Source organism: Panthera pardus, unplaced genomic scaffold (genome assembly GCF_024362965.1).
Source record: "Panthera pardus isolate Hobbes unplaced genomic scaffold, ASM2436296v1 HiC_scaffold_11, whole genome shotgun sequence".
NCBI lineage: Eukaryota > Metazoa > Chordata > Mammalia > Carnivora > Felidae > Panthera > Panthera pardus.
In genome coordinates, this window is record NW_026526666.1 from 90438097 (window position 1) to 90464252 (window position 26156).

At 43.2% G+C, this 26156-nt stretch overlaps 1 protein-coding gene across 2 annotated transcripts in view; it reads right to left on the reverse strand.

Annotated features, from left to right (window-relative positions):
- Window positions 1-14995: 14995 nt before the first annotated feature.
- Window positions 14996-26156, reverse strand: part of CDC42 (cell division cycle 42) — a 51089-nt gene continuing 39928 nt past the window's right edge. Inside the window, exons 4-6 of one of the 2 annotated variants that reach the window (XM_053898834.1) lie at window positions 21822-21931; window positions 21500-21697; window positions 14996-16567 (exon numbers count right to left, since the gene is read on the reverse strand). In XM_053898834.1, the coding sequence (XP_053754809.1) occupies window positions 16478-16567; window positions 21500-21697; window positions 21822-21931 (398 nt within the window). In that variant the 3' untranslated portion in view covers window positions 14996-16477. Of the gene's footprint in view, window positions 16568-17206; window positions 18071-21499; window positions 21698-21821; window positions 21932-26156 lie in introns of those variants that run through there. The other variant, XM_053898835.1, reaches the window with a different exon arrangement.

Genomic DNA, 26156 nt, shown 5'->3' on the forward strand with positions numbered 1-26156 from the left:
GGAGAGAACCCAGCAAGAATCAGAGCAGCCCACAGCTTGCGAGCAAGAACTGAGCCAGGCAGAGCCTGGTCTGGAAGATGCTCCCTGGGTAGGGCCAGTCCTGCGCTCTGGCCCTGTGCCCAGAGCCTCAGATGGGTTCACCATCGCCCAGCGTTGCTGCCCTGTGCCAGGCCGCCGGGACCCCCAGAGGCATGGGGCCTGTGTCACGCTGCTGTAGGTCCCGATGTTTTACTGGCTGGCGGAGAGAAGAGCTTGCTGGGGCGGAGAGGCTTGGATGCTGGGCTGTTGTTCGTGATCCTGTTTGCTATAAAACAGCCAGACATTCCTAGGACCTGGAATCGCGCCGAGGCCATGAAGCTAGCTTTCCCGGCCATATATCTCCAGGCGGGGGACAGGCCTGAGACATCTGAGCTAATAAAGACATGATTGTCTCAGCCCTGGGGCTTGTCTCCCCTTTGTCCCAGGGCCCAGCAGCCAACAAGAAGTTTAAAGACATCCTCCCCCTTCTCCTGGGAAAGTACAAATGCATCAGATTCTATCGCCCCTGGGGTGAGCTTCCCAAGAACCAGGCCTGAGATGCCTGCTCTCAGCTCACCACAGCAGAAGGCAATTGAGGGTTCATCCGGCAGCGGCACCCAGGAGAGACTGCACATAACTCGATACGTAACAGTCCCTTGGGGATGTGCCTTCTCTGTGTACACATCTCTACTTCTCACCAGCCCTACAGCATAGCAACTATGCCACTTTAGGATAAAGACACTGAGGCTGACGGAGGTGAACGGACTTGCCCAAAGTCACAGCTGTTCGATGCCACAGATGCTCTGAAACCTACATCTGTTCTGCTCCAAAGCCTGAGACCCTCTGTAGCAACTCTAAACTTCCACGCACATAGGCTTTCACATGTTCCTTCTTCCCTAATGTGCTGCTTCACAACCCCAAAGAAGGCGGCTTACCCTTTAATATCTGCAGGGAAAACTTCAGATGAGAGGAACAAAACGCACACTCCTTAACCTGGAAACCAAAGCCGCAACTGCCAGCCTGGCCTCCCGCAAGTCATCTCCACCCGCATCTGACCAAGTGATAGCAACAACCTGCCCCAAGGACGCGTGGCTTCACAGAAGGAAAATGGACATGAGAGGCGCTAAGGATGAACCTTACCCAGTTTGGGAATTAGCGGAATGCCAGTCCGAGCTTTCCTAAACACAGAAGCCACTGGGTAGAAAAAGGGGCATCATCTACACGGAGGTAAGGTGCTCGAGCAGACAGGCAGCATGGGACTCAGAACCAAAAACTCTGATTCAATCTGTGACATCTTGCAGAAGCTGAACTCTAAGTCCGTTTTCTCACTTGTAAAATAAACACCTGTTCTACTTGCCTCACAGGCTTTTTGGAAGATGAACATGAGACATTATGACCTATGCATGTTTTTTCCCCTGCTGGATTCTTTTGCGTTCCTGACTCCCCCTCTTTTCTCTGCCTCTCTTCTGTTCAGACATCTGAACTCACTATATGCTTAACAGCATACCGGATACGAGGAGAGGCTCGTACACAGGTTAAGAAACGATGACACAGACACAGAAAGATTAGACACTAGGGACCAGAACCAACCGCCTACCAGTGAACTGGTGAGGAATGGCCAGGGCCTGTTTAAGCCTCAGGCCTGACCAAGGCTCCTCAGCTCTGCAGCCTCAGGACTAGAGGGTTAGCTCCCCCCTAATTCAGACATTCATCGGCCCACAGGCAAGGATGTGGACGTGATCTTTCAAGCTTACCTTCCAGCCCAGGATCCCACCAATCTGCCCCTAACTCTCTCCTTTTTCCATCCTCTATTCATAGGCCCTCACAAATTAGGGAGCCTCAATTCTATTAGATATACAAGTTCCCCCTTGGGAGCAAGAAGGGGCTGGGAGAAACCAAGTCAGTTGGAAATCTTTCTAAACGACCCAGGAAAAAGCTGAAGATTCCCCTTACATACCCATTTCCGCCATCTAGGGCCAGAATTGTAAGAAAATGTTGGGGCGCCTGGGTGGCTCAGTCAGTTAAGTGTCTGACTTCGGCTCAGGTCATGATCTCACAGTTCGTTGAGTTTGAACCCCATGTCAGGCTCTGTGCTGACAGCTCAGAGCCTGGAGACTGCTTCGCATTCTGTGTCTCCCTCCCTCTCTGGCCCTTCCCCTCTCGAGCTCTGTCTCTCTGTCTCTCTGTCTCTCTCTGTCTCTCTCAAAAATAAACATTAAAAAAAATTTTTTTTTTAATTTTCCTAAGATGTGGAGATCATCTGGCCTAAGCACACCTTTAAGAGGATTTCTCTGCTCGCATACATTCCAACCAACCCAAACCTTCCCTACAGCCCTGAAATAAACCAATTCCAACTCCTATCCCACACATGGACATTTCACTCTTCCCGGGCAGCCTAAGCTCGATGCTGCTGCACGTAGGGACACAACGTGTCTGTAACAAAAGAGGTCTTGGTCTACCAGCTCCCCAAACGCAGAGTCTGTACCAGAGTTTGGTTCATGATCCAATTTTTTAAATGGGGAGAATAAAGGGCGCCTGGGTGGCTCAGTCGGTTAAGCGTCTGACTTCGGCTCAGGTCATGATCTCAAGGTCCGTGAGTTCGAGCCACGCCTCGGGCTCTGTGCTGACAGCTCAGAGCCTGCAACCTGCTTTGGATTCTGTGTCTCCCTCTCTCTCTGCACCTCCCCCGCTTGCACTCTGTAGCTATCTCTCAAAAATAAACAGACATTTAAAAAAATGTTAAATGGGGAGAATAAAGACTGATGCTTGGCTGCAGGACAACTGAAAGATACTCAATTACTTGAGAAATGGAAGTAAGATCACTGGCTCTAGAGGGTAATAACAGTTCTAAGAATTGTAGTACAGGCTACAGGTATGAGGGACAAGTGACTGTGAGCAGTGGGCTCTTTCCCCAGCAATCTGAGAGTTTGTACTCTTTTCCCGGGGGCAACGAGAAAGACAGAGAAACTTAAGAAACCTTGCTAAGCCCCAGGTGTACAACTGACCGGACTTTTCTTGCTATTTCTCTGCCATCTAGTGGCTCATCTGGAGCATTACAGGTCCATCTCTGCACATTCTCCTCTGCTCCTCCAGTATCTCCCTGAGTAATAGTACCATTTAGTCAACCAAGCATTATGCTGGGTTTACTGCTAGTATTCATAATCCTGCAAGATGGGCATTAATTCCATTTTTCAAATAGGAAAACAAAGGCTTACAGAAGGAAAGTCACCTGTCCAGGGCTGCCCTGAAGGTCAGCGGGAAATGTGATACCTAAGTCCATCTTCCTGCCTTTGCACTCTCATCACTCCTCCCGGAGAAACAGAAGACCCCAAAGCTAAAGACAATCTCAACTCGTCCATCAGTCTCCACACGCTTCAAGCTCCTGGCAGTTACCATTCTGGTCATGCACATGATATCACAGCCTCCTCCAGCCCCAGGATACACTGGGCACAGCAGTGAGAATTGGACAAGTCGCCAGAGTCAACTTCTCCATCTGAAAACTGGGAGGGCCACACAAAAAACATGTACACCAATGTTCACATGGGCACTATGCATAATTGCCAGAAGATGGAAACAACTCAAGAATCGATCAACAGATAAATGAATTCGACAAAACGGTATGAATATCCATACAATGGAACGACATTTCAGCATAAAAAGGAACAAAGTTCTGATATATGCTACAATATGGATAAACCTTAAAAACTTTACGTTAAATGAAAGAAGTTAATCACAAAAGACCACACACTGCATGATTCCATTTATACGAATTTCCAGAACAGGCAAGAGAAAGTAGATTAGTTGTTGCTTAAGGATGGAGGGACTGGGGGCAGGGGGCGGAGGGTTAATGAGGTGGTAGCTGAAGGCGACAGGGTGGGCTTCTTTCTGAGGTAAAGATGATGTTCTGAAATATATGGTAATCATAGTTGCACAAATCAGTGAATATATTAAAAACACTGAATTATACACCTTAAGTAAGTAAGCTGTGTGGTATGTTAATTACATCTAAATAAAACTATCGCACCTTGTCCCACCCCAAAAAAGTGAGAGTTTGGGGCTAAATAACCTCTAAGGGCCCTTCCAGTTGGCTTTTCTTTTTTTTTTTTTTTTTTAAGTTTATTTATTTATTTTGAGAGAGGGAGGGAGAGAGAAAAGAAGGGCGGAGGGGCAGAAAGAGAGGGAAAGACAGAATCCCAAGCAGGGTCCACGCTCTCAGCGCAGAGCCCAACATGGGGCTCAAACTCACAAACTGAGATCACGACCTGAGCCAAAATCAAAAGTCGGACGCTTAACCGACTAAGCCACCCAGGCGCCCCTCCAGTTGGCTTTTCAATGGACAGAGTCATCTGTTGTTGTCAGTCCCAGCACTGGTGACTTGATCTGAACCAACTCAGACTGGTATTAAGACTACTCCCATCTCAGGCCACCTGAATTAACTCTGTTCCACACCCTCCCCTGGTAGGGGGAGCCTCTGGGAGTCCTGGGTAGCCTCTGCCTCCAAAAGGTGGCTACTCTGTCTTCCTACCTTAAGGAACCCATTCTGCAGGCACCCACACACCCACGGACTCTAGGAAAGAAAAACAGGAGAGACGCCGCCTGCCTCCAGTTCTGATCTTTTCTCTTTTTACAGAGGTCCTCCTACCCTTCTGGGAATATTCATTCACATTTTGAGGGGCAGCACAAATCGTGGGAAACACACCGGCTTTGGAATCAGATCGATCTCAAGCTGAATCAGGGTTTCATCATGGTGAAGCTTTGGCTTGGGCGAGTTACTCTGAGCCTCCATCTCCTGAAAAACGGGTATGAATAAGCTCTCACTACCATTATGGAAACAGCATGTGTATCACTTGGGGATAATGTCATCACAAGTCAGACCCACTGAACAAGACGACAGGAACACACACTCTGCGGCAAGCCCTGGCTCGATAACGGTTTCCCTGAAACAGCTCAAAAGCTGAAAGCGCTGCCCGACTGTTGCCCTCACTTACAGTCTTCCTTGTACTTAGGTAGAGTCTGATGGTCCACATCCTCTGGGAAAAACTCCCTCATGGCTACAGATTTCCTGTGTTCCTATAATGTAATAAATACTAAGTTCTGCTACTCTTCATAACAAGAACTGCAAATCCAGTCTTCTTAAAAAGTGAGCATCCTCTGTTGTGAAACAGGAACAAAGTCCTAGACTGTATACACCATCTAGATCGGTTCTGCCGCTAAATGTGTTGTACGCGACTTTGAGTAAGCACCCGCTTTAGCCTTAGATCTCTCCTAGGTTTACAAAACCTGCCCTGAAAACCTGCAATCGTGAACACTGATCTGTTTAACAAACAATCAAACAATGCACCCAAGTAAGGTAGAGAAGAGGTCTATGACCAGAAGTAGAAATACGCTGTTAGGGTCAGACTAGCTAGCCACTTGCTACATTTCTAGCTGTATCACTGGCACCATACTACCAGACCCTCTCTCTGACTGCGCTCTAACTTTTCTCCTTCTACAAGATTGAATATGGATTTTCCATCCTACTTTTAATAAACTCCAGAGGAGATAGGTATTACTATCATCCCCACAAGAAAAATATCAAAGTTAAAAAACTTGCCCAAGATCACAGAGCAGGTCAACAATGGAGCCAAGATTCAAACCCAGGCAGCCTGGCTCTAGAGTCCCTGTTCCTAATTATTACTCTATACTGCCTCATGCAAAATGGGCACAATATAAACAAATGTTCCCTGACATGAGCAAATACCAAAGAGTAAATCAACATGGGGTGATTTACCATTTTGCAACCACGAACATAAAATCGGATGCTTTTCTATCAAAAGAATCCCCTAATAGACCAATCTTTGTCCTTTCTAACTGTATGTTCACTGGGGGTTGAAGATACATGATCCCCTAATCCTTATGGCAATTCTGCAAAAAGTTAGTAAATATTACCGGCTCAATTTAAAGAGGTGGACTGAAAAGCCAAAGGAGTTTGCTCAAACACAGCTAGCTATTAACAGTCTAACTCAAATTTAGATCCCTCTACTCCAAAGTATGTTTTTCCCGTATTCAATATTCCTAGATCTCTTATTATGAAACTGGCACTAGAATGATTCCCAAAACACAAACAACAGCAAATGTTCTATCTGCTTTATATAAACTGTAATGGAGAACGCCAGGATACTTATAAGAGAGGTATCTGTAAAAGGATCTAGCTTTGCTACTAAATTATATTAATTCTTGGATTGTACTGATATTCCCAGAGGGAAGTGATCCCTAAGAGAGGGAAATACGGTATCTGCCACTCTTAAGAACCATATTTATCCTACGAGCAAAAATTAAGTCAATCTTTACTGGATATGGCAATATATTAAAACATTACAGACTGAACCATATTTTAAAATCTCTCAAATATATCAATGAAAATCTAATTCTTCTTGAAAACTCAATAGTATACTTGTACATTTCATATAAAGGTTTGACAGATTTTTACCAACTACCTGTCAACAGTAAAAAATTCTTAGAGCTATAGAGATAATCCTGTACCAGTGACGTTCACACCTGTTGGCAGAGCCCTAGAAGTCCCACAGGGGGGCAGAGAGTGTGTGCATCTGTGTTTGGGACAAGGAAGCAGGAGGGGAACGACACCGCTGGGCTGGGTTCAATCACAGCATCTCTGTTCCATAGGACATCTTTTCTGTTTCCCTCATGGGTCCCTCTGTAAGATTTTATTTGGAAGAAAAGAGGTTTACTGCTAGAAAGACACAAACCGAAAAGGAAAAGAAAACCATTTTTATCTCCACATGAGGAAACTGAGGCTCAAAGAGGTATACCTAGTTGTCCAAGGAAACTAATGCCCCAACTAGAACCTGGGTTTCCAACTCCGAATCCAGAGAGCTATATTACTACCACGGGAGAAATGGGAGAGAACGCCGAACACCACAATGCAAGCCAAAAGCAAAACCAGGACTCCATTCAGTCACGCTACATTTACCAGGGGCCAAGATCCCTGCGGGCTAAGGAAAGACCAGTCTTAGAACAAACTGGCATCGAAGACAGGGAAATTTCTGCAAACTCAGCACCCCGGAGTGAAGTCATTCTGGCATGAGGCAAGTGAGGAATTCACAGTGGCTGCCCACCTTCACAAGCTGCCAAGGGATGCACCAAACTCCCTAACATCAAAACAGGTGTGAAGTCCTCAAGTTAGGGAGGAAAGGGGACAGCTCTTCAGGGAGTAAGAGGTTCAGAATCAAGCCCAAACTCTCTCTCCCAGACCAACTGCAGACCTCACAAAGCTTTACAAAGGGGGTCCCGGAGGCTGACACTGCGGCTCCGTTGCGGGGTCTGGAGCTCCCAACAAATGGCCAGCCCTATCACAGAGCTGTGAGAGAGAGGAAGATAGACTCTCAAGCTCCCTGAAAGTCTCATCCTATTCCTGGCAGTGGGGCTGAGGGCCCCTCACTCGCACAGCAGCCTAAGACCCAGAAGCCAACAGAGCTCTCCAGCCCTGGTTTGAAGAGAGCTGATGAGGATGAGAATGGTGATGACGGTTTCCGTCCATTCCATTTACTGCCTAGTACCTCCTCCTTGCAAGCAGTGCATTTTGCATGCAGTTTACATTTAACCCTCCCAGCTCAAGGTAAAGTAGAGCTATTTCCATTTCACAGAGGAGAATGCAAGGCTCAGAAGGTTTTAAGTTACTTGCCTAAGGTCAAAGGTCAAGTTGGCGACAGAACCAAAACTCAAATCCAAAGCCAGGCTTGCATTTTCTATCACAATGACAAGCTGTCTAACCGCAGTCTTGCCATCGGACAAATGGTATCCTCTATCCCACCTTCCCTGCAGCGTTGTATTGAGCATCAAGTGAAATCACTAATCCTAACAGGATCTGAAGCTTCTGAGTCTACTACCTAAACTCAAAACAGTGTGGAGACCCCTGACCCCTGAGAAGATGGAGCTCCAGAAGCCCAACCACCTCCCTTTGTTTGGTTAAAGCTAATGAGATTTTGTTGCCTAATCATGAGGTTTCTTTCCCCTAATCAGGCCCATCTTAGATATATGGAATATACAATGGTGCCATTCTAAAGGCCATCCTGCGGGATGGTTAAGGAGAAAACAGAAAGGATGCTCGGTTTCAGAACTGACACTCTCCTCATCCCCCTAGCCTCGAGTACTCACTGAGGTCCAGCGTTCTCATCAACAAACCCTGCTCTGCCAACTCAGAGCTAGGGCAGCTGAACAAAGACACTAGGGGCAGACTACCCAAATCCAAAGGCATCTCAGGATCCTCTAAAGCTACACAAAGGAAAAGGGCATCTTTCTCTCATGCTACAACTGCTCCTAAATTCACCTTCCCCAAAAAGCTCCTTCCCAATCACCCTGCCACTGTAGATGAAGACTTTTATACTGCTATACGTGCTCTGGGCATTATATGGTGCTTCAACTACAATTTCAGTATTGTAACTAGTCACATACATTTATTTTCACAAGATATAAACGGCTAAGCACACAGGTTCCGGAATCAGACAGATAGATCTGAGTTCCAGCTCTGGCTGGAGACTTGAAGCAATTATGGAGTCTCAGAGTCCTTATCTATAAAATGAAGATACTTGTAGTACCAATCTCAACAGACTGTTGTGAGGGCTAGATGTGACAATACTGAGGGTTTAACATGGTGCAAAGCACACAGTAAGTGCTCAATAAACACAGCTGTTCTTTCACCAGAGTGTGGACCGTTTCTTCACGATCCTCAGTAATTAGAACAGAGCCCTGAGTGTGATTAATGTTCTCTCCTTCTTTAGCTCCCTCACTCATTTATAAGGGGCCCTTAAAAGCTACCTTCTTTCATATTATACCTATCCCACAGCAGGGCTCCTGGGTCCGCCATCAACATGCCAGGTGTCTCCCATCTCTGTTCACATTCCCTCCACCCAGAAACCCACACGCATCCACCTGTCCCCACCCCACCCCATGTATCTCTGCATGCCCGTGCCAGATCTTTGAAAGTACCACTAAAATGTCACCGTTCTCAAGAAGCCTTTCCTGAGTTGCTTTCATCTGTCCCCCACCTCCCACCAACAATATACACCATGAGATCTAATTTTTCTTCCTTCTGGTATATTCAGTTGCCCTCCTTTACTTTCATTCTTACTAGAACCAACCTCACCTACCTTGCTATCTAACAGAGGGCCTCAGTACTAAACAAACGTCTATCTGTTAAACTAACTTTACACAAAAGTCTTTGGGAGATTTGTGGTTCTTAACGTAGTATGTCTTCCGAACATTTCTTATCCCTTGATGTTCACAAACTGGTTTGAACCAGCAAGACTCCCATGCTAGCTTCAGAGATCTGGCCCACCTAAAACACCAGTCCTGGTAATTCTGGGACACAGGGGAAACTGCACAGCTGACCTGCTCTTCAGAGGACTGCTGCCTTGCCTCCCAGATGTCCTAAAAAGACAAAGCAATTTCAGAGGCGAAGCATCTAGAGTTCTTCGGATACTACAAACTGTGCACATGAAGTACTTCCATAACATTAAAAAGCTTGGGAGAGACACCATCTCTGGCTCTTTCTTTTTTTAAGTTTTTTTATTCTGAGAGACAGCAAGTGAGTGAGCACACGTGCGCGAGTGGGAGCAGCAGAGGGTCTTAGGTGCTTGTTGTTTATTTATTCGAGAGAAAGAGAGAGACACAGGGGGAGGGGCAGAGAGAGACACACACACACACAGAATCTGAAGCAGGCTCCAGGCTCCACCCTATCAGCACAGAGCCTGATGCGGGGCTCGAATCCATAAACCATGAGTTCGTGACCTGAGCCGAAGTCAGATGCTTAACCGACTGAGCCACCCAAGCACCCCTGGGTCTTAGGTTCTTAAAGAAAGCTCTAAACTACCTTGAGCCCTAACACCCTAGTTCTATAAGTACTCAATCTACACCCCAAAATTTCTAAAACATAAAATCTCCAATATATACTCAGTAGCGTGTCAACAATGGTATCACACACAACGTAAATTCTTCCCACTGCAATGCGAATCTGGTGGCTGTTAGTATTTTCACAGCACTTTTGCATTTACAAAATATGTTCACCTATATGATCTCATTTAATCCTCACATTCACCCCTGAGATGGATATTACCATTATTCCTAATTTACAGAGGAAGCGAATGCAGCTCAGAGGCATTCACACAGACTTCTCCAAGATCACATGGCTAGTGAGGCCAGAGTCAAGACTCAGGGCAATTATTCCCCTATAGTAGACACCATCCTGAATTTTAAATTCTGATTAAGTATCTCTCCTAGATAATTCAGAGTCTCCCTAAGTCCATCAGTGTACTGACTTGGCCCCTACTGCCTTCTGCCTCACCACCACCTCCCCACTCTTCCGCCATCTATCAAAACTCCATAATGAGTAGTGTCCAGGTATTAGGTAGAAGGTACTGTAGATTCAACCACTAGAGTTTTAACTTAAGTCCACCACTAGGTGGAGCTAATCTCAACAATCCTGGAAGCTCCTGGGAAGAGCAGAGGGGCCAGAGTGAAAAGCGGCTCCCAGTAAGTTGTTTATAAGACGCAAGAAATAGATGGCATGGTACCGGCACAAGCTCTCCCACCTTTTTGAGGCTATGATCAGGGAGTTAAAAAAGAACAGTGCTTATGGCTCAAAAGCACTGAATATCTGCAAACCTCTCTCTAGTTCCTGCCCCTGAGAAGACGGGCCATGTGACTGCACCAATTTACAGCCCAACCACAAAACGAGACACAGAAACTAAGACCTTACCCAATCGAATGTTAATTCATTAATATCAAGCCAGAATACAAAGGGAGCAGCTACCTGTTAAATCACTCAGACTTAGATCAACCCACCCGGAACTAAGCATTCACTGACAAAAGGGAGAAATAAAGCCACATAACACTGACCCACATCCTGCCCCAAAAAAGGGTCTGACAAATAAGGCAGAAGGGGGTCGGACATGGGACATCTGCAGCAGAGCAGAGGAACAAAGTGACCCTGACCTTGTTTTTAAGTTAACAAGAGACTTTATTTATCTCCTGGAAGTGCAATTTCATCTGCTGGAATAACTTCAAATTCCATCAATAACTTCAATACTCATTTCTAGTACTAACTTTACAGTATCTGGAATATGATCTAGTGTACTCTCCACAGATGAACTGGAATATTCCTGAGGAGAACAAAAAAGATACCAGTCTCCAGTGAAACTACACTTGTCTTGAAATTATCAGGGAAATACAGCCACCTACATTCTAGCTTTGAGTTAGAAAACCCTAGCTGATCTCTACAACTCAAATATCTGCTCTCACATTGCTGCCTAAGAACTTTAATTACTTAGGAGTCTGCCCCAAACTATCTCAGTGCCCAGTTCACCAATAAATCATGTAACTATGAACTCTGTACACGTTCTTTTCTGGTTAAGGAGTCAAGAACCGAATGCTAGTTGGAACCACAAGTTTGGAAAATCTCTTTCCTCAAAGAACAGGTAAAACTGTAAAGGACTGTGGCCCAAAATTACTCTAAAATTCATGTCAGATATAAATAAACTTTAAGAGATCATTTAGTGACATCGTTCTCAAACCTGGTGGAACACTAAAACAATCTGGTGAGATTTAAAATGTATAATTTGAAGAATTACAATCTGAAATATATATTTCAAATATATGTATCTCAAAATATAATTTGAAAAAAATTTTAAGTAATAAATTGAAGTGACCCTATCTCCAGAGATCACCTAAAATGGCTTCAGGCATTATTTTCCCTTAAAAAACTAGCTCCCTAACTGACATGCACACAGCCAGAGTTAAGAACCTCTGAGGTGTGCACTGGTCCTAACATATCTAACCAAGGTTCTACAGTGGAAGCTTTCAGAAACTAAATTGATCCCCAGGCCCCCACTCCATAACTACTTTCAGAATCTCAGAGGAATTTTGTTTAAGTTTTCCATTTATTGTTGACCAACCAGGCACTTGACTTGCATCTGAGACCCCAATGATAACTAAATGCATAATTATCTTACAGTTAAGAGGCCAGGAGAGTGGAAGCTACCTGCTGAAGGGCATGCTGGCTTCGGGCTGTCCCGCCCCAGTAACTTCTCTGATGGATGTGTGCCAGGGGCACACGCACACAGGCAAGACTTTCACTGTCTTGATAGCCATTCTAAGGGCAATGAGACCAAATGCTTATTCAAAACAAACAAACAAAAAAAAGGCAGCTATCAAATTTGCAAGGAAAATTCCAACTAGAAGTCAGGATCCCACATCTATTTTATTCTCTGCTATATATTCAAAACCTTATTAAGTGCTTTTTAAAAAACTATTTTTGAATTTACTATATATAAATGAATGAATATATCAATAAATGAATAAGTGGCACAGACTTTGGGTCTGGCTATATTGAATCATCTGCACAATGAAGTATGAGAAATTAAATGTGTTTGACCTTGCACCCCTTTCGCTCACCAGGCTCACCATGAGAAGTGCACTCTTAGGCAGCTACTGCTCTCTGGAGTCAGGCTCCAGCAGGAGAGGCATGGACCCAGCGAAGCCCAATCTGAAAATGAAGCCTGGAGGCAAAGCCCAATTGACCCATTAGTGAGAGAAAAATAAATTTGTGGTAAGCCAGAGAATTATGGTGGTTTGTAATGTAACATTAGCAAAAGCTAATAAAATGGAGCTTCAAAAAAAAAGGTAGGGCACTTTGGGAAAAACTCAAAGTAATATACTATATAAAATTAAAAGTATTTAAACAGGGGCGTCTAGATGGCTCAGCTGGTTAAGTATCTGCCTCTTGATTTCAGCTCAGGTCATGATCTCATGATCTGTGAAATCGAGCCCCGAGCTGGGCTCCTTGCTGACAGCATGGAGCCTGCCTGGGATTCTCCCTCCCTCTCTGCCCCTTCCCCAAGCACACTCACACTCCCTCTCTCTCTCTCTCTCTCTCTCAAAATAAACTTTTAAAATAAGGGGGGGGGGTGGCACCCGGGTGGCTCAGTCAGTTAAGTATCTGACTCTTGGTTTTGCCTCAGATCATGATCTGTTTCCTGAATTTGAGCCCCATGTCAGGCTCCACGTTGACAGTGCAGAGCCTGCTTGGGATTCTCTCTCTCTCTCTCTCTCTCTCTCTCTCTCTCTCTCTCTCTCTCTTTCTCCCCCTGCCCTACTCACACTCTCTCTCAAAATAAATAAGCAAATAAGTAAAAATTTTAAAATCTTTAAAAAAAAATGAGGACAAATACATCTTAGAATAAAGGAAATATTGTAATTGGTGCTTTCATACCATTATCCTCTCCTTACCCTTGGAATATGTACCCTTCCTGGCATAAAATCCAGCTCAAAGGGTACAATTTTAACAAACTACAGAACATATTTCTGACACCTTTGGTAAAATACTGATATTTTGGAAAACCAGTGATGTATTAGTGTCATACTGGCCTAAATATTGTACACCTTGCCACAAGCTAAGTCTGCAAAGGACTGTTTTAGATAATCCTTTTCCAACATCTAGATCACACTCCCTGAGTAGTGTCAGTCACCAAACAAAGATAACATAGCAGACAAGTCAAACAGAAAACAGTATTTAAATAGAAAACAATGTTAGCTTCATCCGTTCGCCACCCATTTCTTCTGATACATGAAAGCCAAATTAAAAATATTTAATTAGAAAACAATGTTAGCTTCAATCAAACCCCTTGTCTTTTTTGTTTTGATGTACAGATATTTCACTGACACAATTACATGACCTGCTTTATTTCATTCACTCATTCATTTATGAAATCATGTACCATCCAGTGACTATTTTTAAAGCCATCTCTCATATGTCAAACACTACTCTCAGCCAGGGATACAGCAATTATCAGGATGGATCTATATGCCACTGTACTAAGAACAAGAGACATACAGTCCCTGCTCCCTAGGGTCTCAGAGCACGATCCAGGTACCTCTCCCTAGCATGGTCGACATGGAATAAGTATGACACATTGGTTAAAACAGTAAAGCTTAGACCTGCCTCTTCCTAGCCCTTCCCAGCCAACCCACCCAGCCTCTCTCCAGAAGAGCATGGAATCAAGCCAAACATGACTTCACTTAGAAGACTACCAAAATGAGGTTACACACTTTACTAACAGCTCTTAGTTTCGAAGATTCTCATACAGTTCAGCAGAACGCCCTTAAAGTAATGAATCATTCCTATCACTTAAAGAAAATGTGTCCCATGTTAAGATTCACAGTACAGGGGCGCCTGGGTGGCTCAGTCGGTAGAGCGTCCGACTTTGGCTCAGGTCACGATCTCACAGTTCTTGAGTTTGAGCCCCATGCCGGGCTCTGTGCCGACAGCTCGGAGCCTGGAGCCTGCTTCGGATTCTGTGTCTCCCTCTCTCTCTGCCCCTCCCTCACTTGCACTGTCTCTCTCTGTCTCTCTGTCTCTCTCTCAAAAATAAACATTAAAAATTAAAAAAAAAAAAAAAAAAAAGATTCACAGTAGAGATCTGGAATCTGATGGAAGCAGTTTGGGTAACTATCTAGGAGCAATGGGTTCTCCAACTCGGCCGCATTCTAGAAATACACGGAAGGCTTTTAAATACTCACTGCTCAAGGTGCACTCCAGTAAGTTAACAAGGTCTGAAAAGCACTAAAACGGAAAACTTGGGAAGAAAACTGGCTGCTTCCCAATTAATCGATGGATGAGAGACAGGTGTGCTGCCATTCCCTCCCGACAACACGAGCGGTGGGCTTCCTGAGCGTCACCCTCGCTAAGGGCCGCTATGCACCCACTTGGTTTTAAAGAGAAGGAGTCTGCAGGGCACCTGCCAAACTCAGGGTAGAAGGCATCGACCTGGAGGCCAGAAAGGAAATTTTAAAAAGTACATAAAAATCAATAAATAAAACTTTAAAATCTCATCCCATAATTTGTTAGAAACTGATGTTACTAAGAGTCCAGTTCCCGCTCCTAAGTATCTAAAAAGAGGCGGAGGGAAAAGAACAACCCCCAGGCTGGCTTGTGAAGGGTTTTTTGTTTGTTTAATACATCTGAAAAGAACGCATGTACAAAGAATTGAGACATGTGAAAGCATTGGTTCGACACTAATGAATCTACAAGAATTAGGATTTGGGGAAGGCGGAGAAGATTACCTAAACATTTTTAAAAATTGGGAACTGCAACCAAAATAAGCAGATAAAATCCCCATTAACACTTATGAAGAGTCTTCATAAGACTCCATGATTTTTTTTACTAAACTAGAGAGCCGTAACTAGCTACTCTAGGGTTCCTCGTATGCAAAACAGAAGTAAGGGGATTCCCCTGACTGGTCCCCACGTTGTTAAATGTCCTCCCCACCCCCACCCGCACCCCCAGCTTCTTCATGAAGCAGGTCTGTCTCCATCCTCCAACTTGAAAGAGGATGTGCATCATTCCACAGACATCTGTCTTCTAGCACCACCCCTCACACTTCCTCCATCTACCAGGTCTCCGGCTGTGTTCTAGGAACACCGTATCATACGCCATTAAGCTGGACATCTACGCTAAGCATGTAAGACAATGACTGACAGGGAAAAAAACGGTTTTTAATTACGTACTCAATCCATTTGGTGTATTTCAAAAGGTGCAATACTTTTCTTCATTTATCAGTGAACGAAGTTAGAAATTAACTTCAAAAAAAAAAAAAATCAGCAAATGGCAAACAAATTTCCTTGAAAGTCACAGTCACATATAGAGTGCATCCTAGAAAAGAGGAGGGGCAAGACAGGTTCCACCCGCTTTCATGAGTTTCATCAAGTACTAGACCTACTCAAGGGTGGAGAGAAAGGCAACTTTCAAAAAGGAGTATGTTATTAAATGAGGCATTTACTATACTCCTTCCTAAGAGCACCAGGTGGGGGACAAGTGTTCTAAACTAGATCTAGGAAGTGGAATGTGGAGTCAATCCATCCTCCTCCCCTTAAGGGCTGTCCAATGGTTACTGAATTTAAAAAACATGACTAAATAAAAACAAACCCCACACACACTCCCCCCCCCCAAAAAAAAGAAAAAAACAAAAACAAAAAGAACAAAAACAAAAACAAAACCCCTAAATGTCCCGGATTATTCTCCAGAGTGGATGGAGCCCCGGGAGCAGCTTCAACAGCCCAAATTAGTCTGTTACAGAGTCATCACAAGCATGCCTTGCTTTTAAACAAAAACAAAAACAAAAACAAAAACAAAAAAAAAAATTTTTTTTTTTTTTTTTTTTTGAAACGACAGAACAAAAACTAGTACTAACCGCTTTTCTGACAATACACAATTACTCAAATTAACGAGTACTGAGAGGGGGACGGGGACCATACCTATGGGCCTTGTCTCACACGAGTGCATGTGGGTAGGTGCAGGGCATTTGTCATTATTGCAAAAACGAATTTTAATTTTCAATCTTTAGTTTGATTTAACATTGCTTTTAGTACGACGCTGACACCAGCTGTGCGGAAAGGGCTCTGGAGATGTTCATAGCAGCACACACCTGCGGGTCTTCTTCGGTTCTGGAGGCTCCAGGGCAGCCAATATCGCTTCGTCAAATACATTCTTTAGGCCTTTCTGAAAAGGGGCAGAAAGAAAAAAAAGGGGCAGTCTGATTTTCAGTATACTGAAGCCAAAGATCAAATTACAAACATTCAAAGCCCCGAGAGTTGGCAAAGAACGAAACGTTAAAAACAACCCTGAATCTCCACACAACCCCCCCACTTCACCAAGTTTTGTCCAGGCAGGACACTGGAAGGATCCAGCAATTCAGGAGCAGAGGAGCAGATATTCATGAATGAGACAGTGGTCCTTTGGGAAAGCTTTCTGCAGACCAATGTACGTCACGAGAAGCAAACAAGCCACATGTGTCATTTGCTCATTCAACGTGAGCTGTGTAATATGCCGCTACAACATTTCACATAAACACGAGTGAAGCAGCTCTGCATCCCAATGAAACAGCGGAGCATGGACCAGGACCGCGAGGGCTGGCAGTGGGCAGTGGGCAGTGGGCAGCGGCATCCTTGTTACATGGAGGGCGCAGGCAGGGATGGAGGGAGAGCGGCTACTGCGGCTGCGTCAAAGACATTCACTCTGAACTCCCTGTATCCCACCAATCGGACAGAGCCAGGGGGCTAAGGAAGCAAAATGTGGGCACCCGATACATATGTAAAACTAGAACCAGTCGGTGCAACAGGAATAAAGCTTCATCAGGCATTTATACAAACAATTGTATATTTTTAATTTCAAAATTTGAAGGCAACCACAATTGTATGTTTCCCTCACAACAATAAAATCAGAAGCAGGAAAATATAAAGGCGGCAGCTTTACATCTCAACATTAACAAACCCTTAAGTCAACTGTTAAAATGGATGCTATTCTTAAAAGATAGTGTAACAAATGGTTTCATAAAGCAGTAGCAGATACATTAATACCTTTCCCACCCCAGACCGACAAATACTCCACTACAGCACAGACAGCCAAAGCGATAGCAACACAAAGTTTCACTGCACAAAGGAAAACCAGACGAGAATCCTCCCTTCCCCGTTACACTCTACTAGTAGGCCACCCTTTTTCCATAGTTTGTCATGCAAGTACAATTACAATTGATCATAAGAGTAAAATGATGTTTGTGTTATTTTCTTCATCTAGAACTAAGAAGTGTTAAAACTCTTCTTATTTTTTCCAAGAGAACATTCTTATGCCAGACCAAGTTCCCTTTTGCAATAGTATTCCAAACCAAAAAGCTCTAAGCATCAGGCAACTCAAGAAGCAGAAAGTTAAGCAAGTCCAACTTGACTACTAATCACAAAAAATATTCTATAAGATATTGCATTCTTGATCAAAAACTAATACAGAGGTTGCTCTCAGGTGGTGAGTACAAAGACGCAGAGGCTTTCAAACAGGATGGTTTTATTCCTTTGTTTTTAAATGCTCTTTCTACAGTAGTGGGACAGGAAGCAGCAGCAAAGAGGGGAAGGAGAAAACAGTTTAGAATATACAGCACTTCCTTTTGGGTTGAGTTTCCGGAGGCTCGAGGGCAGCTAGGATAGCCTCATCAAACACATTCTTCAGACCTCTCTACAAGACAGAGGGGAGGAGAGAGAATAGCAGCCAGGTTAGAGGATTAGAAAGACTAGCAGATCCAATAGCAGTCCGGATTAAATGGGCTGAATTCACAGAAGCAATGCGCCTTGAGAAAAATAACTGCCACGAAGCTAAACCTCAAGCCCATTAATAGGAGAGTAGGTAACTAGATAGGAACTTCTTACATTTTAAAAAACGTTAACCAAGCAAGAAAGCCATTTTTATGGAAATGTTAGATGTTGACTTCTAAAACAATCACGCTTTGAAATCGAATCTTACAACGTGTTAATGAAAATGCCAGGAGAGAAAAACGCATTTGTAAACAAAAGACGGGGCGGGGCGCACTGGATAAGTAAGCCTTGTAGAATTCCCCAGTATTTCCAATGAGAAGAAGGACACACACACATTCTGGAACTAAATCTAATACAGTTTCAGGCTTCTGTGAATTCAGCCCCTGAATAACTGAAGGACACGAACGGCAGACGCACAGGCATGCTACATGTTTCTAGATTCAATGACTTATCTGGATGGGATTAATCAGGATTTCAGAGTAAATCGGTTTCCCAGAACAGTAAGGTTCAGGCATTCAGAAAGAGTGTATTTAATTGTTCAACAGGACCAACCGGGAGAAATTTAAAGAACAGACTCTAGAAACAGCATACACCTCAGTTATTCAGTAATGTTACTGGAGCAAGTAACCACCACCCAAGTCATAGGAAAACAAAGAATGGGGTCTAGAAGGAGTTTCAGCAAGCAGTCCAATGCTTTAAGATGTCTGCATGGGTATCAGAGCATAAAGCATGGAGTGAAAACAAAGAACACTCTCAGATATACAGGGATTAAGACGCAGAAATACACTTACACCTCAGGCAGAACTCCAACGTGACAGTGTGACTCAGCAGCAATGGTTGGTACCTTGGGCCCAGGTCTACAGACTCACCTAAACTCACCTAAATCTGAAGCCACAGGTTTACCACCCAAAGAGGTTTCACGTGTTCTTTAAGTCAGTTTGATCCCAAATAAAAATTTCTCCAAACCCCGGAACACAGCTCCAGTAACGAGTGCCAGCCCCAGCCTACCCCAGGTATTTCCACCCCACCCTAGGCATCCCAGAGGACTGGCACCCACACACTCCATGAGGTACAAAAAAAGAATGAGAACACGAAGTACTTAAAAAGAAGCAAAGAGGTTTAAAAGTGTTCTTCCAGGTCTTTGACAAAGTAGGAACGGTAAACAAAAGTAAAGTTCCTATGAAATTCTTTCTACGTGTCTCAGAGCAAACTCTGATGGTCACATACAAAAGGAAACAGGGAGGGCAGAAAGGGCAATGCATTTGATAAGGGAGAAAAGAGGAGGACATCCATGAGAAACTAGGGCACCCCTTCCCAAAAAGCAAATCCTTTCTTGCTTATTGACAACGTCAACTAATCCCTTACAAAACAAAACTAATTTTTGCTTTACCCACTATCTGATTACATGAAGAGGTCAGTCTTAGAGGAACCAACAAATGGAATCTGGAGTCCTGAGCTCTTATCTCCCAAACACAACCAGACACCCCATTTTCTATCTTCTCTTTTGACTTCTCCAATCTTCAAAATCTGGTAAGAAAAATGGAGTTGCTAAGGCCTTTTCAAATTCCTACTGTCCGCAGACTTATTATATAAACTTGTTCATAGTGTAAAAAATCTTAGATGGAAGCATCCAATTCTTTAAAATAAACTTCACCAGTGACCTAGAGTGGAGTCCACCTGGTCTATTTACCTCCATTTCTCCCCAAAAGCAACCCATATTTAGAGAACAGGGGTATGCAAATGATGCATATAGATTAGTTATAACCTGACACACATGTTCCACATAGATCCTTGCCCAACACACACACACACACACACACACACACACACACACACACACTTTTCTGATGGTATCAAAGCACAGAAGCATCAGGCTTTTTTTGTTTTTTAAATTTCAGTCGGTGCTACATGTGTAAGGGAAGGTAAAATCTTCTGACTTTAAAAGAACTGAACCGCCAAAGAAAACTGGGTTTGGGAGAATGATTTTTGACCTTGAAACTATCCTGTGGAACATCCAGCTGAGCGTAACAATTTTATCTTTAAATATCCAAACTAGCACTGAATTGGAGATTATTAAATTATGTCTAGGCCATCCATACTAAATGCCCAAGTACATGCATAATAAGTAATTATGTAGGTCATTTGCCTCAGTTACAGATCATCAAGAATCCAGTAGTGCTTTTTTAAAAACTTGAAAGTGCAATCACCTACAAATGTAAGCATGATAGATGTAACTGGACTTAACGTAATTACAGTAAACCTCTTCAGCCCTGCCCTGTTTTAATGAGACACATCTGCCCGCCGTTCTGATGTCAAAGCACCAGCACCACCAGAACTGAAGAGCTCTGTGCTATCTCCGGAACCTCTCCCTCTGCCTCCAGAACAGTACTCAGAAGGGACAGCCGGTCAGGCACACCTCGAAGGTGGAGAAGGCAAAAGCGCACAGGCCGGTCGCAACTCTCACTCTAAATATTCTAGCACCACTCCTACCCTCAGAATCTGATGCATCCCATCAAACTAGGAGAGAAGCTCCGGTTAGATTATTCAGACAGGGACAGAGGAGGGACCAAGGGGACCACATGAGGAAGGAATGTCTCTAAAAACCTAAGAACAACTAGGGCGCCTGGGTGGCTCGGTTGGTTAAGCGTTTGGCTCTTGGTCTCGACTCAGGTCACGATCTCACGGTTCGCAGGATGGAGCCCCTCATCAGGCTGTGCACTTGCGGCAGAGCCTGCTAGGGATTCTCTCTCTCTCTCTCTCCCTCTCTCTCTCTCTCTCTCTGCCTCTTCCCCACTTGTTCTTTCTCTCTCTCTCAAAATCAATAAATAAACTAAAAAAAGGCACGGACTCCCTACAACACATGCTTGAAAAATAGCCAAGGCAGCTTTCTCTGACACGAAAGTCTCAATTATTATGATTAATTCCCTATGTCAGTTGAATTACCCCAGAAACTGTGGCGTCAATGGTCAGAATTGATGAGAAAAGATCAAATACATTTAGATAAAAATTTAAGTGTCTGGGAGGAAAAAATCATTCATATCCTCTCTTGTAAGTCTGTGCTAACCTGGAACTTTCCCATAAAATTGTTTTTTTTTTTAACACAATCCCTGACCACTACAAATGATTCAGTACAGTATGGAAGCTCACCAACACAAGAGTTTCACTGAGAGATTAACACTTCTCTCCATAAACACAGAACCTCTAGCAAAAGAATATGTACTGGGAAGCTGGTCCTAATGGGACCCGGGCAGCTTTCGTAAGCACTGCAGACCACTGTTAAAAATAACCCCCAAATCCTAATGCTCAGAAACTACCCAACTGTACACAAACATGGGGATGGCACAGTCCTCACCTGTGTGAGTGCAGAACACTCCACATACTTGACCGCCTTCAGGTCACGGGCCAGCTTTTCAGCAGTCTCTGGAGTGATAGGCTTCTGTTTGTTCTTGGCAAGTTTCTCAATCGTAGAGGGGTCATCTCGGAGATCAATTTGGGTCCCAACAAGCAAGAAAGGAGTCTTTGGACAGTGGTGAGTTATCTCAGGCACCCACTAGAGGAAAGGTATTTTAAAAAATACACCTGCATTAATCCACAAGCCTGTAAAGCTATTCAGGACAACTCAACAGAAGTTCTGTGACCACCTTTTTCAGGGCAAGAAAATCTGACCAACTCACCTTCTCCTTCACATTTTCAAATGAGGATGGAGAGACCACTGAAAAACAGACTAGAAATACATCTGTTTGTGGATAACTCAGCGGTCGTAATCTGTCATAATCCTCTTGCCCTGGGTGGGGGAAATTGGAGAAGTCAGCAACTGAATCTTGGTGTCCTCACAATTTCAAAATCACAAGTCAGTCAAAAGATTAAGCATGCGGCTAACAGTACACCGACCATTACTAAGAAAGCAACTTACTGATCTAATAAAATGTATGGTTTTTGTAAAATAATCTTTGATGAACATTCTTACTCAGCTAATTCTATTTAATATTTCAAGCCCTGAGAACAACAATGAATTCATTATACATTAGGTGTGTTTATTACCAATCTGTAGTTTTCAGTCTATGAGTCCATTAGCAACCCAACAACGATGTAATAAAAAAAAAATAAACTGTTGCTACAGAAATGGTTAAAATCAATCCTACTCAAATCTGGTTAAGAAATAATCACATTGAGGGGCGCCTGGGTGGCTCAGTCAGTTAAGCGTCCAACTCTTGGTTTCGGCTCTGGGCATGATCTCATGTCTTGTGGGTTCAAGCCCTGTGTCAGGCTCCGTGCTGACAGTGCGGAGCCTACTTGGGATTCTTTCTCTCTCTCTGCCCATCCCCCGCTCGCTCGCTCGCTCTCTCTCTCGAAATGAATAAACTTAAAAAAAAAAGAAAAAGAATCACAGTGAAACCATCCAAGGAAACAAAAATCTCAGTGAAACCCAGAAGACAAAATTCACTGTCCATCATGATTACCAAAGCACGCTCACAGGCTTAGTTAACGTGTAAGACCATCATGTGAAACTGAGAACACCCAGAAAAGATAACTCAGCAAGAATCAGTGAAGGCAAAATCTACATGAGAAAAATCCAGTTGAAAAGAGAATATTTTTATGGTCTTAATCACCGCTGATAAACTGCAAGGGGAAAAAGAGAACTATCTTGTGAAGAAACTGGACATCACCTTGACTGAGTCATTAAAATTACCAACACCAATGAGTAGCAGATGAACACTGTGTGCCCCTAGATGTAGATCCTGAGAAAGACACATCACTAATGGACTATTCCAACCAAAACTGCATAATCTGAACCTAATCATGAGGAAACACAGACCAAACTCAAAAGTGAGGAACATTTTATAAGGGGAGGAGAGAGAGGGATGGGCCTGTATTCTATAAAAATAATGCCATTAAAGACCAAAAAGGCTGAAGAACTGATCCAAATTAAGAAACTAAAAAGACATGACAACTAAATGCAATACATGATCCATTACTGAAAGCAAAAAACACTGGACTCAGCTCAACTAACAAAGTTGGAATATAGATGTTGGATTCAAGTACTGTATCAATGCTAAATTTCCAGGAGCTATTTACTATTATACAAGAACATCTCCGTTCTTAGGAAGTACATACTTATTCAAGACTAAATGGCTATGTGTATGCAACTTACTCTCAAAAAATTCAGGGAAAAACAATTCATGTGCATACTACATTGAAAGAGAATAATAAAGCAAATAGGGCAAAAAGCTAATTGTAAACCTGGTTAAAGGAGGCTCCTGGTACTATTTATACAACTGTTCTGCAGGCTTAAAAATTATTTCTAGATAAAAAGTTTTTAAAAACACCTATACACATTTCCAAAACTGAAGGGAGGGGAGGAGTTGCCAGACTGGGTTTAATATTCCAGTTTCTAAAATGAGCTACAGCAGGGGCATCTGGGTGGCTCAGTGGGTTAAGCGTCCCACTTCGGCTCAGGTCATGATCTCACAGTTCGTGAGTTCGAGCCCTGCATCAGGCTCTGTACTGACAGCTTGGAGCCTGGAGCCTGCTTCGCATTCTGTCTCTCTCTCTCTCTCTCTCTGCTCCTTCCCTGTTCACATGCTGTCTCGTTGTCTCTCTCTCTGTCTCTCAAAAATAAATAAGTAAATAAATAAATTTTAAAATGAGCTACAGCAATCCTGTGTTGTTGTTAATTTTTTTTTAACGTTTATTTATTTTTGAGAGAGAGAGAGAGACAGAGAATGAGTGCATGAGCAGGGGAGGGGCAGAGAGAGAGGGAGACACAGAATCCGAAGCAGGCTCCAGGCTCTGAACTGTCAGCACAGGGGCACACGGGGCTCGAACCCTCAAGCCATGAGGTCATGACCTAAGCTGAAATCAAAACACTTAACCGACTGGGCCACCCAGGTGCCCCAGCAATCCTGTGTATTAAAAGAACATTTAAGTACTTAGTGGCCAATGAACTTAAAAATGGCTAAAACAATAAATTCTATATTATGGATATTTTACCACAATAAAAACATTTTTAAGGGGAGGGAGGGGGGAAGGAAGTTAAATATTCTGTATGCCAGTAAAAACTTTTTTTTTTTTGCCAGCATTAAGAGAGAAGACAAGAATTTAGGGTAGCTAAAACATAATAATTAAAGATATTACTGCTATTGCCACTTGAGAAAGCAATACACTGTGAGTAGACAATAAAGGTATCTTCAGGACAATACAGAGATTCAATGAAGCTTAAGCAAAAAGGGATAAGGGAGGAGGTTACAAATAAATAAAATCACCATTAGCATGTCTAATATTTACTGAATACTGACTAACAATTTGCTAGGGTCAGAAGCAAAGGCTTTAAAGGTATGCACTTAGAAGTATAATTTTCACTTCTTAAATTACAATGTATAATATAAAATTACAGACATGGAAAAGCTTTAAAAAGAAAAGAATGGGCTTAAAACAAAATCAGCAAACTCCTTAATTCTATCTAAACTGCCTGAGCTTTAACACTGGCTGGAGCTTTGACACATCGCATATCAAAGCTCCAATAAAACAACAAAACAAAAAATAAATTTAAAAAATAAGACAAAACAATTAGCCAAGTCTTGTTTAAAAAAAAAAAAAAAGTACAGGGGCGCCTGGGTGGCTCAGTCGGTTAAGCATCCAACTTCAGCTCAGGTCATGATCTCGTGGTTTGTGAGTTCGGGTCCCGCATCAGGCTCTGTGCTGACAGCTCAGAGCCTGGAGCCTGTTTCAGATTCTGTGTCTCCCTCGCTCTCTGCCCCTCCCCCGCTCATGCTCTGTCTCTCTCTGTGTCAAAAATAAACATTAAAAAATAAATAAACAAAAAAGTACAGCTATTCATACACCTTTCCTTAGCTCTATTCCCTATTCAAATGGAATGAATATATTTCAAAAAAATCAAGTCTAGCAAAGACTAAAAACGGCTTCATTTTTAGTCATGCAGCCACTGCAATCAATCCGTGTAAGTTCGGATTTAAAAAAAAAAAAAAGAAAAAAAAGGTGCGCCTGGGTGGCTCAGTTAAGCATCTGACTATTGATTTCACCTCAGGTCATCATCTCAGTTTGTGACATCAAGCCCCACATGTGGCTCTGCGCCGACAGTGGGGAGCCCATTTGGAATTCTCTCTCTCCCTCTCTCTCCGCCCCTGCCCTGCTCATGCACACTCTCTCACTCTCCCTCTCTCTCAAAATAAATAAACATTAAAAAATATATAGATCCAACTCTATATTCCTGAGCACCAATAAGAGCATCTACATGAATGTCCAATGTGCTACACTACATGTGTTATGTGTAACCAACCTTCTGCTCAGATGGATTGTAACAAATATACCCATTCTTTTTGAATACTGGGTCCAAAGCAGTGTTGGTCAGTCCGTTTATTTGTGGGATGCCTTCAAAGCTACATATCTTTCTTTTCCCTTCCCCAAGAGCAAAAAAAAAAAAAAAAAAAAAAAATCAGAAATGAAACTGCCCAATAAACAAAAAGTAGGCTACCTTACCTCTACTTCTCCCACAAGTGCTACAATTAAGGAAACACAATGAATAGGATCCCTTAAGATGAGCAAGATCTTTCACTACCCAAGCATCATTTATCCAGCTAAAATGTATCCTGTATCCTCTCAGTATGTCACAAATAACTATAATGCATTCCACAGAGACAAAGTTATCATTCAGCATCCTTTAAGATACACAACATGATCAAGAAAATTTCACTCTTGGGGTGCGCCTGGGGTGGCTCAGTCAGTTGAGCATCCAACTCTGGCTCAGGTCATGAACTTGCAGTTTGTGAGTTCAAGCCCTGCATCGGACTCTGTGCTGACAGCTCAGAGCCTGGAGCCTACTTCGGATTCTGTGTCTCTCTCTCCCTCTGTTCCCCTCTCTCTCCCTCTCTCTCTCTCTCTCTCGCTCTCAAAAATAAAGATCAAAAAAAATTTTTTTAAAGAAAATTTCACTCTATGTGTAAGTCAGGTTCTGACTACAAGTCTTAAATTATACCTACTCTAACACCACA